This window comes from Oncorhynchus keta, chromosome 32 (genome assembly GCF_023373465.1).
Source record: "Oncorhynchus keta strain PuntledgeMale-10-30-2019 chromosome 32, Oket_V2, whole genome shotgun sequence".
In the NCBI taxonomy this organism is placed as follows: Eukaryota; Metazoa; Chordata; class Actinopteri; order Salmoniformes; family Salmonidae; genus Oncorhynchus; species Oncorhynchus keta.
Window position 1 is genome coordinate 29,398,320 of NC_068452.1, and position 15,473 is coordinate 29,413,792.

The 15,473-nt window shown below is 42.5% G+C and overlaps 1 protein-coding gene across 1 annotated transcript in view; it reads left to right on the forward strand.

The window, feature by feature from the left end:
• LOC118364664 (ubiquitin carboxyl-terminal hydrolase 43-like) overlaps nt 1-14,934 on the forward strand; it is a 98,907-nt gene extending 83,973 nt beyond the window's left edge. The window contains exons 13-16 of the mRNA XM_052490277.1: nt 8-335; nt 545-703; nt 1,530-1,700; nt 1,948-14,934. Coding sequence (XP_052346237.1) covers nt 8-335; nt 545-703; nt 1,530-1,700; nt 1,948-3,083 — 1,794 coding nt within the window. The 3' untranslated portion in view covers nt 3,084-14,934. The remainder of the gene's footprint in view (nt 1-7; nt 336-544; nt 704-1,529; nt 1,701-1,947) is intronic.
• Nucleotides 14,935-15,473: the final 539 nt, after the last annotated feature.

The following is a 15,473-nucleotide window of genomic DNA, read 5'->3' on the forward strand; positions in this document are numbered from 1 at the left end:
CTGTAAGCAGCTGCAACAAGGCATGGTGAAGATGAGCCTGTGGACGCTGCCTGACATCCTCATCCTCCACCTGAAGCGCTTCCGGCAGGTGGGCGAGCGCCGCAACAAGCTGGCCACACTGGTGCGCTTCCCCCTAGACGGCCTAGACATGGCGCCCCATGTGGTGAAGAGGAGTCAGAGCACCCGGCTGCCCCCCCACGGTCCTCTGCTCCCTGGCCCCCTGCACCCGGCCTGGAAACAGCCCTGCCCACCCGACATGGCCCCTCCAGACTTCCTATATGACCTTTATGCCGTGTGTAACCACCACGGAGGCATGCACGGGGGACATTACACAGGTTTGTATGGAGGGACTGTCTGGCTGTCATGTTCACATCCTGTAAATGTTCTATGAAATATCAATCTCATTGAAAGTGGTCTTAATCAGCAAGGTGTCTTGAAGTGAGATCCAGTCCAAAAATGTGTTTGATGATGATGATGATGATAAAGATATGGTGGTGGTTTCTTCAGTCTGTATGTAAGTACCGGTGTCTGTGTCTCTGTGCAGCGTTCTGCAGGAACTCATTGGATGCCCAGTGGTATGGGTATGATGACAGCAGTGCAGAGCCAGTCACAGAGGGGGAGGTGTGCACACGGGGAGCCTACATCCTCTTCTACCAGAGACGCAACACCATCCCTCCATGGTCAGCCAGCTCCTCTCTCAGAGGTGAGCCTTGTTGACAAGTCCTTTAATTAAGCCACGGTCTGCAATATGTCCTGCAGTTCTATTGTGTCATTTCAATAGATGATATATACCAATTGGTTCTGGAAGAATACTGACCTTTAGTAAGTCCATATAATGGAAATAAGGCTTCTGAAATCCATTATTGGTGAAATGATGGCTTTCGTCACCCAATAATGAATGGCACTACACTGACAGCATCCAGACATTTTTCAAATTTAAAGCATTAATGTTGAAATCAAAAGAGAGTATGATTGGCAGTGTGTAATGACCTTGTCCATCGTAGAATGGAGGTACAGTGAAGGCATCTGCATACTAGGTTTGGTTTGCTCTTAGCAGAACTCGGATAGGCAAAGTGAACGTGTACTCCCTTAAAAGGCTTTCGCTTGAAAAATGAGAAAAAAGCTTCAATAGTACTGTTTGTCCCTCTTGAGACGCCATAGCCAGTATACACTTCCTCAAAATAGTCTGAATGAATCTAAGATAACTCAAGAAATCTGTCATTCATTTTGATGTTTTTGATCTTAGTCGTGCATTTTTTACATATAACTAAGATGTTTGGTGCAGTATTTCACAATGAAAAGTTCATTGAAGAATCCCTGCTGTTGACCAATCACCGACAAAGGGGCATAGACTTCGGATACCAAACTAACAACAACTAACAAAATGTTGTTATAATATATGCGCAAACTCTTCCCGAAATGTTTCGCCTACTGTCCCCCTCTAGGAAAAAGAGACAGGTTTGTATGTATTAGCTGTGTTGAGAGTCCAGTAGATGGCACTTAGCTCTCTATAACTTCTACTTCTACAGGCTCCACCAGCTCCTCCACGTCAGACCACTGGCTGATCCGTCTGACGCGGGACAGTAAGAGGGGCAGCCTGTTCTCTGAGGGGTCCACCTCTGGCCCTCCTGGCCCCACACCAACCCCTGAATCCCCAGAGCTCCCTGTGTTTGAGGACGAGCCTCTTAAAACAGAGACAGGTGAGTAGCCCATTGGGACACCATTTCCCCAGTATGTCTCTAAATAAATAAAACCACTATGGCTCGCTGTGTCTGATTGGTCTGAAGTTCTGGTTGTTACTCAAAGAGGATTATCTCTGTGTATAGGGATTTCATTACATCATTAAAAAGCAGATGATTATGTAGATAAGTCGATCAATGAATCATTATAAAAGAGGAGGAATATGAGGAAGAATCCTAACTGTGTTTGTTTTTCTTCTGGGTCCAGATGGGTTTGAGAATAAGCTATTTGTCCGAGGCACTCAGGGCAGGAGCGTGAGCATGAGGTCACCCACTAAGGACACCCTGAGCAAAGTGTTGCCCCTGCGCTGGTCCTTTGGTTCCAAGGACCGCCCCAAACCCTCCGCCCCCAGGCGAGGGGAGCTGGTGGAGTACCTGGAGTCAGGGCGCAGGCCGCGGTGCACCAAGGACCCCATCATCACCCTAGTGGCCACCCCGCCCCAGGGCGGGCACAGGGACCTGGGCAGCTCCCCCAGTGGGAGCAGCCTGAGCTGCATGGACAGGTCCAACTCTGAGGCCTGCGACTCCCCAAGAGTACCAGAGGGCCAGAGCAGGCCTGCCGTAGAGAGGAGCTCCAGCCTGGGGCTCAGTATTATCACTAAAGTCAGGGATGACAGCTCACTTGGCCGGAGGTCCTCCAAGAGGTTCAGGCAGGACCAGGGCAGGACCCTGGACCCTCACCCCCATAGAGGCTCTACTGATGGGGTCCACATCAGCCACAGTGCCCCCCCAAGTAGGGACTCCACACTGAAGAGACCCAAGGCCCAAGCAGGGCTGACCTCCAGGGTAGGGGTACTCCAGGCTGGTCTACAGCCTGAGGAGAGGAAGGGGATGAGGGGTCAGGAGGTAAGGAGCCACGACAGCCTCTTGTCCTTTTTCAAATCAGGCTTCCTGAAGAAAGATGCTCAGAGTACACCTAGTAAGGGGGAGGAAGTCCGGGTCAATGGCCACGGTCGAACCAGCAAGGTGGCAAACTGTAGTTTGTCTAAACTCTCCCTCTCCAATGGGACCCTGAACGGTGTAGCGCTGGAGGAAAAGAGGGCCAACGGCGCCCCTAGAAGTGACTGCCGTCACAGCAAAGGGCAGCTTGTCAACGGGAGGGCAGGGAGTCACAGCTCTGCTGCTGACATCAAGCGTGCCCACAGCTCCAGTAACATCCAGACCAAACTGGACTTGACCCTGCGCAGGTGTTCCTCTCTGCAGAAGAACGGGCAGGTAGCTCCCCCGGCCCCCCGCAGCAGCCTGGCCACAGACAAGCCCAGCTATGCCACCCTGCAGCGGGCACGCTACAGCACCACCTCCCTGGGCAGGCAGCAGAGACCCGTCCCCGAGTCCTGCTTCTGACTCCCTCCGCACCGCAAGGCTAACTGGCTGCTGCCACAGCAGTAGAGTTATCTGGTGTGTGTGTCTCTTTATTTAGAGTTTGTGCCAATGCTACTGTCAGGGTTAGGGTGAGCTGAGCAGTCTGGCCACCACTGCTAGAGCAGAGGAATAGTCACGGTGTTACTATAAAACAGGTTCTTAGGGGAGGCTTTGCCAACAGTAATGCAGTGCGTAACAGTTAACTGTCTGTCATAGTCTTCTGTTTAATGTAAGTGCCTCTGTGACAGTTCAGAATGATTGTTTGTTGAACACTGCTACCACGCTATTGATTGACACACATCACATCCAGACGGTCACCAGGTCTCTGTAGTATAACCATCAGAGCTGTTGTTTCTGAAGGGCATCATGTACCCTCTGTTAACACTGATGTTATTGACGTATTGTCTTTGTGTGTAAATGAATCTATGCAGACTGAGTACAATGGAGAGGTAACCCTGCTGCATTGTGATCATATTTATTCCATGAACATGTCAAGCATCTTTCTTGGTTGTATGCTGTCCTTGATTTTCTATTGATGTAGCCATGGAGGAATATCCTGCACAGAAAGGATTCAATGAAATGATTGTCTGTCTGTGCTTCCACCGCAAACTGTTTGCTAGGACCTCATACACTTATGTTATTACTAATATTCATCATGTATCATCTTCTGTCAGTGGCAACTGGCAACTGAAAGAAACAAGTACTGTAATAACCTGGCTGTTACACACCTGTTACTGACTCCCGTACTGTAACAACGGTGTTTGATTGGAGGAGAAGTAAGGGTAGAGGAATGAAATGCCGATTTATGTTCGTACCTAACATGATTGAAATACTGGGTTGAAAAGAGGGTAGTTGGCACACCATGTACTCCAGCACAGTGATGGTCTTGTATACTCAACAATAGATTTAATGGATCTTGAACCAAAGTTTGTGTCAATCAGAACATTCATCAGGACCCTGATAAAGGTCTAGATAATCTAGTTGAAGATGCATTGTGGAGCATACAAGAATACCAGACAGTATCTTGGACTTTCTATTTGAATCTAAATGGAAAAAAATCATCAGAAAGAGTACATTGACTTATGTGAACTTAGATGGGTGCTATTATGTGATGGTGAACTGTTGTGGAACCTCCTCACACCAGTGGTTCAGGTCAACCCTTATAGAGCAGCAGGGACAGACTGACAGCCCATTTCAAGGCTTTTAATGTCACTCCCTGTAACTCCCCACTGCTGAGCTCCAGAGAAAGTTACTGCCTGTGTTTTACAATAACTCACCAGGGGGGATTAAACCTGCTCCCCTGTTGCCATGGCAAACTCCCTTAAAGATACCAACTGTGAAGGTGCTGCTGTCTGATGTACTCTGCAGAGGGGCAGGGATGTCTTGATTTTCATTCATTTTCAACCCAAAACATCTCTTGCCTAAGATTCCCAATATACAATACATGACGATCTATTACATTAAATGAAGATAATTGAGTAACTTTTCCTATAGAGTGCTGTAATGCATTTTAACTGTCAGCCATAGGGTACATGCCAATTCAGATATATGCACATTCTGTGTATGTTCTAGTCAGTGCAGATTTCCCAGCAACAATGGATGGAAACGTATGATGTGTGTTTTATGTTAGGAGGGTGTAGAGCACGTGTGTTTGAGCTTTCATCAACTGTATATGAACATATGTAGTAGTAATACAGATAATACCAACACAATGGCATACAGTGCTTCTGTAAAGGGAAAAACACTATTAGAGTAAATGTTTTTATCTATTAGATTTCTGAGTTACTTAATTACTTAGGCCCATCGCCCCATGACAAGCATAGGCCATCAACTGGCCATCAACTGAGTTGACTTCATTCATCTGAAATTATCTCGAATTTAAACCCAATGAAATGATACAATAATTTACTATTCTCCTAAACTATAACGTTAATGTGTAGGACATATACTGTATGATTGAGTTAGCAGACATACAGTAGTAGCTATGCAATATACTGGACCATATGGGATGCCCCATATGCATCATCATAACTTCTTCTAATGGGGATTGGTTGATGACACTACACCATCAACCATCATGACTAATTGGTTGATGACACCACACCATCAACCATCATGACTAATTGGTTGATGACATTACACCATCAACCATCATGACAAATTGGTTGATGACAGTACACCATCAACCATCATGACAAATTGGTTGATGACACTACACCATCAACCATCATGACAAATTGGTTGATGACACGACACCATCAACCATCTTGACAAATTGGTTGATGACACCACACCATCAACCATCATGACAAATTGGTTGATGACACCACACCATCAACCATCTTGACAAATTGGTTGATGACACCACACCATCAACCATCATGACAAATTGGTTGATGACACGACACCATCAACCATCTTGACAAATTGGTTGATGACACCACACCATCAACCATCATGACAAATTGGTTGATGACACCACACCATCAACCATCATGACAAATTGGTTGATGACACGACACCATCAACCATCTTGACAAATTGGTTGATGACACTACACCATCAACCATCATGACAAATTGGTTGATGACACCACACCATCAACCATCATGACTAATTGGTTGATGACACGACACCATCAACCATCATGACAAATTGGTTGATGACACTACACCATCAACCATCATGACTAATTGGTTGATGACACGACACCATCAACCATCATGACAAATTGGTTGATGACACTACACCATCAACCATCATGACAAATTGGTTGATGACACGACACCATCAACCATCATGACAAATTGGTTGATGACACTACACCATCAACCATCATGACTAATTGGTTGATGACATTACACCATCAACCATCATGACTAATTGGTTGATGACACTACACCATCAACCATCATGACAAATTGGTTGATGACACAACACCATCAACCATCATGACAAATTGGTTGATGACACGACACCATCAACCATCATGACAAATTGGTTGATGACACGACACCATCAACCATCATGACAAATTGGTTGATGACATTACACCATCAACCATCATGACAAATTGGTTGATGACACTACACCATCAACCATCATGACAAATTGGTTGATGACACGACACCATCAACCATCATGACAAATTGGTTGATGACACTACACCATCAACCATCATGACAAATTGGTTGATGACACGACACCATCAACCATCATGACAAATTGGTTGATGACACTACACCATCAACCATCATGACAAATTGGTTGATGACACGACACCATCAACCATCATGACTAATTGGTTGATGACACGACACCATCAACCATCATGACAAATTGGTTGATGACACGACACCATCAACCATCATGACAAATTGGTTGATGACACGACACCATCAACCATCATGACTAATTGGTTGATGACACTACACCATCAACCATCATGACTAATTGGTTGATGACACTACACCATCAACCATCATGACAAATTGGTTGATGACACTACACCATCAACCATCATGACTAATTGGTTGATGACACTACACCATCAACCATCATGACAAATTGGTTGATGACACTACACCATCAACCATCATGACAAATTGGTTGATGACACTACACCATCAACCATCATGACTAATTGGTTGATGACACTACACCATCAACCATCATGACTAATTGGTTGATGACACTACACCATCAACCATCTTGACAAATTGGTTGATGACAGTACACCATCAACCATCATGACAAATTGGTTGATGACACGACACCATCAACCATCTTGACAAATTGGTTGATGACACTACACCATCAACCATCTTGACAAATTGGTTGATGACATTACACCATCAACCATCATGACAAATTGGTTGATGACACTACACCATCAACCATCATGACAAATTGGTTGATGACACGACACCATCAACCATCATGACAAATTGGTTGATGACACGACACCATCAACCATCATGACTAATTGGTTGATGACACGACACCATCAACCATCATGACAAATTGGTTGATGACACGACACCATCAACCATCTTGACAAATTGGTTGATGACACTACACCATCAACCATCATGACAAATTGGTTGATGACACCACACCATCAACCATCATGACTAATTGGTTGATGACACGACACCATCAACCATCATGACAAATTGGTTGATGACACTACACCATCAACCATCATGACAAATTGGTTGATGACACGACACCATCAACCATCATGACAAATTGGTTGATGACACGACACCATCAACCATCATGACAAATTGGTTGATGACACAACACCATCAACCATCATGACAAATTGGTTGATGACACGACACCATCAACCATCATGACAAATTGGTTGATGACACGACACCATCAACCATCATGACAAATTGGTTGATGACATTACACCATCAACCATCATGACAAATTGGTTGATGACACTACACCATCAACCATCATGACAAATTGGTTGATGACACGACACCATCAACCATCATGACAAATTGGTTGATGACACTACACCATCAACCATCATGACAAATTGGTTGATGACACGACACCATCAACCATCATGACAAATTGATTGATGACACTACACCATCAACCATCATGACAAATTGGTTGATGACACGACACCATCAACCATCATGACTAATTGGTTGATGACACGACACCATCAACCATCATGACAAATTGGTTGATGACACGACACCATCAACCATCATGACAAATTGGTTGATGACACGACACCATCAACCATCATGACAAATTGGTTGATGACACGACACCATCAACCATCATGACTAATTGGTTGATGACACTACACCATCAACCATCATGACTAATTGGTTGATGACACTACACCATCAACCATCATGACAAATTGGTTGATGACACTACACCATCAAGACTAATTGGTTGATGACACTACACCATCAACCATCATGACAAATTGGTTGATGACACTACACCATCAACCATCATGACTAATTGGTTGATGACACTACACCATCAACCATCATGACTAATTGGTTGATGACACTACACCATCAACCATCTTGACAAATTGGTTGATGACAGTACACCATCAACCATCATGACAAATTGGTTGATGACACGACACCATCAACCATCTTGACAAATTGGTTGATGACACTACACCATCAACCATCTTGACAAATTGGTTGATGACATTACACCATCAACCATCATGACAAATTGGTTGATGACACTACACCATCAACCATCATGACAAATTGGTTGATGACACGACACCATCAACCATCATGACAAATTGGTTGATGACACGACACCATCAACCATCATGACTAATTGGTTGATGACACGACACCATCAACCATCATGACAAATTGGTTGATGACACGACACCATCAACCATCATGACAAATTGGTTGATGACACGACACCATCAACCATCATGACAAATTGGTTGATGACATTACACCATCAACCATCATGACAAATTGGTTGATGACACGACACCATCAACCATCTTGACAAATTGGTTGATGACACTACACCATCAACCATCATGACAAATTGGTTGATGACACGACACCATCAACCATCATGACAAATTGGTTGATGACACGACACCATCAACCATCATGACAAATTGGTTGATGACATTACACCATCAACCATCATGACAAATTGGTTGATGACACGACACCATCAACCATCTTGACAAATTGGTTGATGACACTACACCATCAACCATCTTGACAAATTGGTTGATGACACGACACCATCAACCATCGTGACAAATTGGTTGATGACACGACACCATCATCCATCATGACAAATTGGTTGATGACACTACACCATCAACCATCGTGACAAATTGGTTGATGACACGACACCATCAACCATCGTGACAAATTGGTTGATGACACGACACCATCAACCATCGTGACAAATTGGTTGATGACACGACACCATCAACCATCGTGACAAATTGGTTGATGACACGACACCATCAACCATCGTGACAAATTGGTTGATGACACGACACCATCAACCATCTTGACAAATTGGTTGATGGCACGACACCATCAACCATCGTGACAAATTGGTTGATGACACGACACCATCATCCATCATGACAAATTGGTTGATGACACTACACCATCAACCATCATGACAAATTGGTTGATGACATTACACCATCAACCATCGTGACAAATTGGTTGATGACACTACACCATCAACCATCATGACAAATTGGTTGATGACACGACACCATCAACCATCGTGACATATTGGTTGATGACACGACACCATCAACCATCTTGACAAATTGGTTGATGACACGACACCATCAACCATCGTGACAAATTGGTTGATGACACGACACCATCAACCATCGTGACAAATTGGTTGATGACACGACACCATCAACCATCGTGACAAATTGGTTGATGACACGACACCATCAACCATTGTGACAAATTGGTTGATGACACGACACCATCAACCATCTTGACAAATTGGTTGATGACACGACACCATCAACCATCGTGACAAATTGGTTGATGACACGACACCATCATCCATCATGACAAATTGGTTGATGACACTACACCATCAACCATCATGACAAATTGGTTGATGACATTACACCATCAACCATCGTGACAAATTGGTTGATGACACTACACCATCAACCATCATGACTAATTGGTTGATGACACTACACCGTCAACCATCATGACAAATTGGTTGATGACGACACCATCAACCATCATGACATATTGGTTGATGACACGACACCATCAACCATCATGACAAATTGGTTGATGACACGACACCGTCAACCATCATGACAAATTGGTTGATGACACATCATGACAAATTTGTTGATGACACGACACCATCAACCATCATGACAAATTGGTTGATGCCACTACACCATCAATCATCTTGACAAATTGGTTGATGACACGACACCATCAACCATCATGACAAATTGGTTGATGACACTACACCATCAACCATCATGACAAATTGGTTGATGACACTACACCATCAACCATCATGACAAATTGGTTGATGACACGACACCATCAACCATCATGACAAATTGGTTGATGACACGACACCATCAACCATCATGACAAATTGGTTGATGACACGACACCATCAACCATCATGACAAATTGGTTGATGACACTACACCATCAACCATCATGACAAATTGGTTGATGACACTACACCATCAACCATCATGACAAATTGGTTGATGACAGTACACCATCAACCATCATGACAAATTGGTTGATGACACTACACCATCAACCATCATGACAAATTGGTTGATGACACGACACCATCAACCATCATGACAAATTGGTTGATGACACGACACCATCAACCATCATGACAAATTGGTTGATGACACTACACCATCAACCATCATGACAAATTGGTTGATGACACTACACCATCAACCATCATGACAAATTGGTTGATGACACTACACCATCAACCATCATGACAAATTGGTTGATGACACTACACCATCAACCATCATGACAAATTGGTTGATGACACGACACCATCAACCATCTTGACAAATTGGTTGATGACACGACACCATCAACCATCTTGACAAATTGGTTGATGACACGACACCATCAACCATCATGACTAATTGGTTGTTGACAGTACACCATCAACCATCATGACAAATTGGTTGATGACAGTACACCATCAACCATCATGACTAATTGGTTGATGACACTAAACCATCAACCATCATGACAAATTGGTTGATGACACTACACCATCAACCATCATGACTAATTGGTTGATGACACTAAACCATCAACCATCATGACAAATTGGTTGATGACACTACACCATCAACCATCATGACAAATTGGTTGATGACACTACACCATCAACCATCATGACTAATTGGTTGATGACACTAAACCATCAACCATCATGACAAATTGGTTGATGACACTACACCATCAACCATCATGACAAATTGGTTGATGACACGACACCATCAACCATCTTGACAAATTGGTTGATGACACTACACCATCAACCATCATGACACATTGGTTGATGACACTACACCATCAACCATCATGACAAATTGGTTGATGACACTACACCATCAACCATCATGACAAATTGGTTGATGACACGACACCATCAACCATCTTGACAAATTGGTTGATGACACTACACCATCAACCATCATGACAAATCGGTTGATGACACTACACCATCAACCATCATGACTAATTGGTTGATGACACTACACCATCAACCATCATGACTAATTGGTTGATGACACTACACCATCAACCATCATGACTAATTGGTTGATGACACTACACCATCAACCATCATGACTAATTGGTTGATGACACTACACCATCAACCATCATGACAAATTGGTTGATGACACTACACCATCAACCATCATGACAAATTGGTTGATGACACGACACCATCAACCATCATGACAAATTGGTTGATGACACGACACCATCAACCATCTTGACAAATTGGTTGATGACACTACACCATCAACCATCATGACAAATTGGTTGATGACACGACACCATCAACCATCTTGACAAATTGGTTGATGACACTACACCATCAACCATCATGACAAATTGGTTGATGACACGACACCATCAACCATCATGACAAATTGGTTGATGACACGACACCATCAACCATCATGACAAATTGGTTGATGACACTACACCATCAACCATCTTGACAAATTGGTTGATGACACGACACCATCAACCATCTTGACAAATTGGTTGATGACACGACACCATCAACCATCATGACTAATTGGTTGTTGACATTACACCATCAACCATCATGACAAATTGGTTGATGACACTACACCATCAACCATCTTGACAAATTGGTTGATGACACGACACCATCAACCATCATGACAAATTGGTTGATGACACGACACCATCAACCATCATGACAAATTGGTTGATGACAGTACACCATCAACCATCATGACTAATTGGTTGATGACACTAAACCATCAACCATCATGACTAATTGGTTGATGACACTACACCATCAACCATCATGACTAATTGGTTGATGACACTACACCATCAACCATCATGACTAATTGGTTGATGACACTACACCATCAACCAATATGACAAATTGGTTGATGACACTACACCATCAACCATCATGACAAATTGGTTGATGACATTACACCATCAACCATCATGACAAATTGGTTGATGACATTACACCGTCAACCATCATGACAAATTGGTTGATGACACTACACCGTCAACCATCATGACAAATTGGTTGATGACACATCATGACAAATTGGTTGATGACACTACACCGTCAACCATCATGACAAATTGGTTGATGACACTACACCGTCAACCATCATGACAAATTGGTTGATGACACATCATGACAAATTGGTTGATGACACTACACCGTCAACCATCATGACAAATTGGTTGATGACACTACACCGTCAACCATCATGACAAATTGGTTGATGACACATCATGACAAATTGGTTGATGACACTACACCGTCAACCATCATGACAAATTGGTTGATGACACATCATGACAAATTGGTTGATGACACTACACCGTCAACCATCATGACAAATTGGTTGATGACAAATTGGTTGATGACGACACCATCAACCATCATGACAAATTGTATGTAAAATTGTTGATGACACTACACCATCAACCATCATGACAAATTGGTTGATGACACGACACCATCAACCATCATGACAAATTGGTTGATGACAATACACCGTCAACCATCATGACAAATTGGTTGAAGACACTACACCGTCAACCATCATGACAAATTGGTTGATGACACATCATGACAAATTGGTTGATGACACTACACCGTCAACCATCATGACAAATTGGTTGATGACACTACACCGTCAACCATCATGACAAATTGGTTGATGACACATCATGACAAATTGGTTGATGACACTACACTGTCAACCATCATGACAAATTGGTTGATGACAAATTGGTTGATGACGACACCATCAACCATCATGACAAATTGTATGTAAAATTGTTGATGACACTACACCATCAACCATCATGACAAATTGGTTGATGACACGACACCATCAACCATCATGACAAATTGGTTGATGACACTACACCATCAACCATCTTGACAAATTGGTTGATGACACTACACCATCAACATTGTCTGATGACACTACACCATCAACATTGTCTGATGACACTACACCATCAACATTGTCTGAAGACACTACACCATCAACATTGTCTGATGACACTACACCATCAACATTGTCTGATGATACTACACCATCAACATTGTCTGATGACACTACACCATCAACATTGTCTGATGACACTTCACCATCAACATTGTCTGATGACACTACACCATCAACATTGTCTGATGACACTACACCATCAACATAGGCTGATGACACTACACCATCAACATTGTCTGATGACACTACACCATCAACATTGTCTGATGACACTACACCATCAACATTGTCTGATGACACTACACCATCAACATTGTCTGATGACACTACACCATCAACATAGGCTGATGACACTACACCATCAACATTGTCTGATGACACTACACCATCAACATTGTCTGATGACACTACACCATCAACATTGTCTGATGACACTACACCATCAACATAGGCTGATGACACTACACCATCAACATTGTCTGATGACACTACACCATCAACATTGTCTGATGACACTACACCATCAACATTGTCTGATGACACTACACCATCAACATTGTCTGATGACACTACACCATCAACATTGTCTGATGACACTACACCATCAACATTGTCTGATGACACTACACCATCAACATAGGCTGATGACACTACACCATCAACATTGTCTGATGACACTACACCATCAACATAGGCTGATGACACTACACCATCAACATTGTCTGATGACACTACACCATCAACATAGGCTGATGACACTACACCATCAACATTGTCTGATGACACTACACCATCAACATAGGCTGATGACACTACACCATCAACATTGTCTGATGACACTACACCATCAACATTGTCTGATGACACTTCACCATCAACATTGTCTGATGACACTACACCATCAACATTGTCTGATGACACTACACCATCAACATTGTCTGATGACACTACACCATCAACATTGTCTGATGACACTACACCATCAACATTGTCTGATGACACTACACCATCAACATTGTCTGATGACACTTCACCATCAACATTATCTGATGACACTACACCATCAACATTGTCTGATGACACTACACCATCAACATAGGCTGATGACACTACACCATCAACATAGGCTGATGACACTAGCTCAAATGTTATGACTTTATTTTTTATTCGCTTGTTCTCATCAATTTGGTTTCTGCAACCTTATTTAACTTCGTTTACCAAAATGAGCACTTGTTTTGGAAGTGACCCTAAATAAAGGATGCTTTCCTTGGGAAGGCATTGGTTGAGTATATTTTATATGCAACTTTTGTAAAAGTCTACATTTTATACCTGATTTGTAATTATGTAAATGAAGGCTCCAGATGATCAAATCAGATAATGTATGCTTCTGATTAGAGAGCAACGTCAGGATAAAGCACAAGTGGACTTAACATATATATTGTATCTGCCTCTAATATCTGCTTACTACCATACTGGAATTGATTTGAATTGCAAATTAAATTGCAAATTAAACAGCTTTTCTCACTACTACTCTCTTTATTATATCATAATACACACCAAGAGATATTCAATTGCATGTGTCATTGTATCTGTCTAACTTGGACTTTAAACTGCCTCAGGTTCTGCTCTTTTCCATATCACATCATACCAGCTTAACTTACAAAACCAAGGTGTAGAGAACAACTGATTAACAAAAGTTGATCTATTGTGGAGAAAGAAATTGTATGTAAAATTGTTGATATTGAGAGAGCACATTCCAAATAGTTCTCTTGCCATGTGAGCTGTGCTCTTAGGGAAATGTATGCCTTTCCTACACACACCTTTCCTACTCACTTCTCAGTAGTTGGTATTCAGACTTACCTTATGCAGGTGTGTAATAGGCTTTACAGGCGTGGCTTACAGAATTCCTTGTGGAGTATTCATTCAATAGGGTTTTCAGTACATTTATCTAAAGCCATCCCTTTAAATTGGGTGTACCTTTTAATTTGAGTTTTCTCTACAGACTCACCAAAATATGTGGAGAGAAGGGTTCAGAATATTAGGGATCAATGAAAGAAAGTGATTTA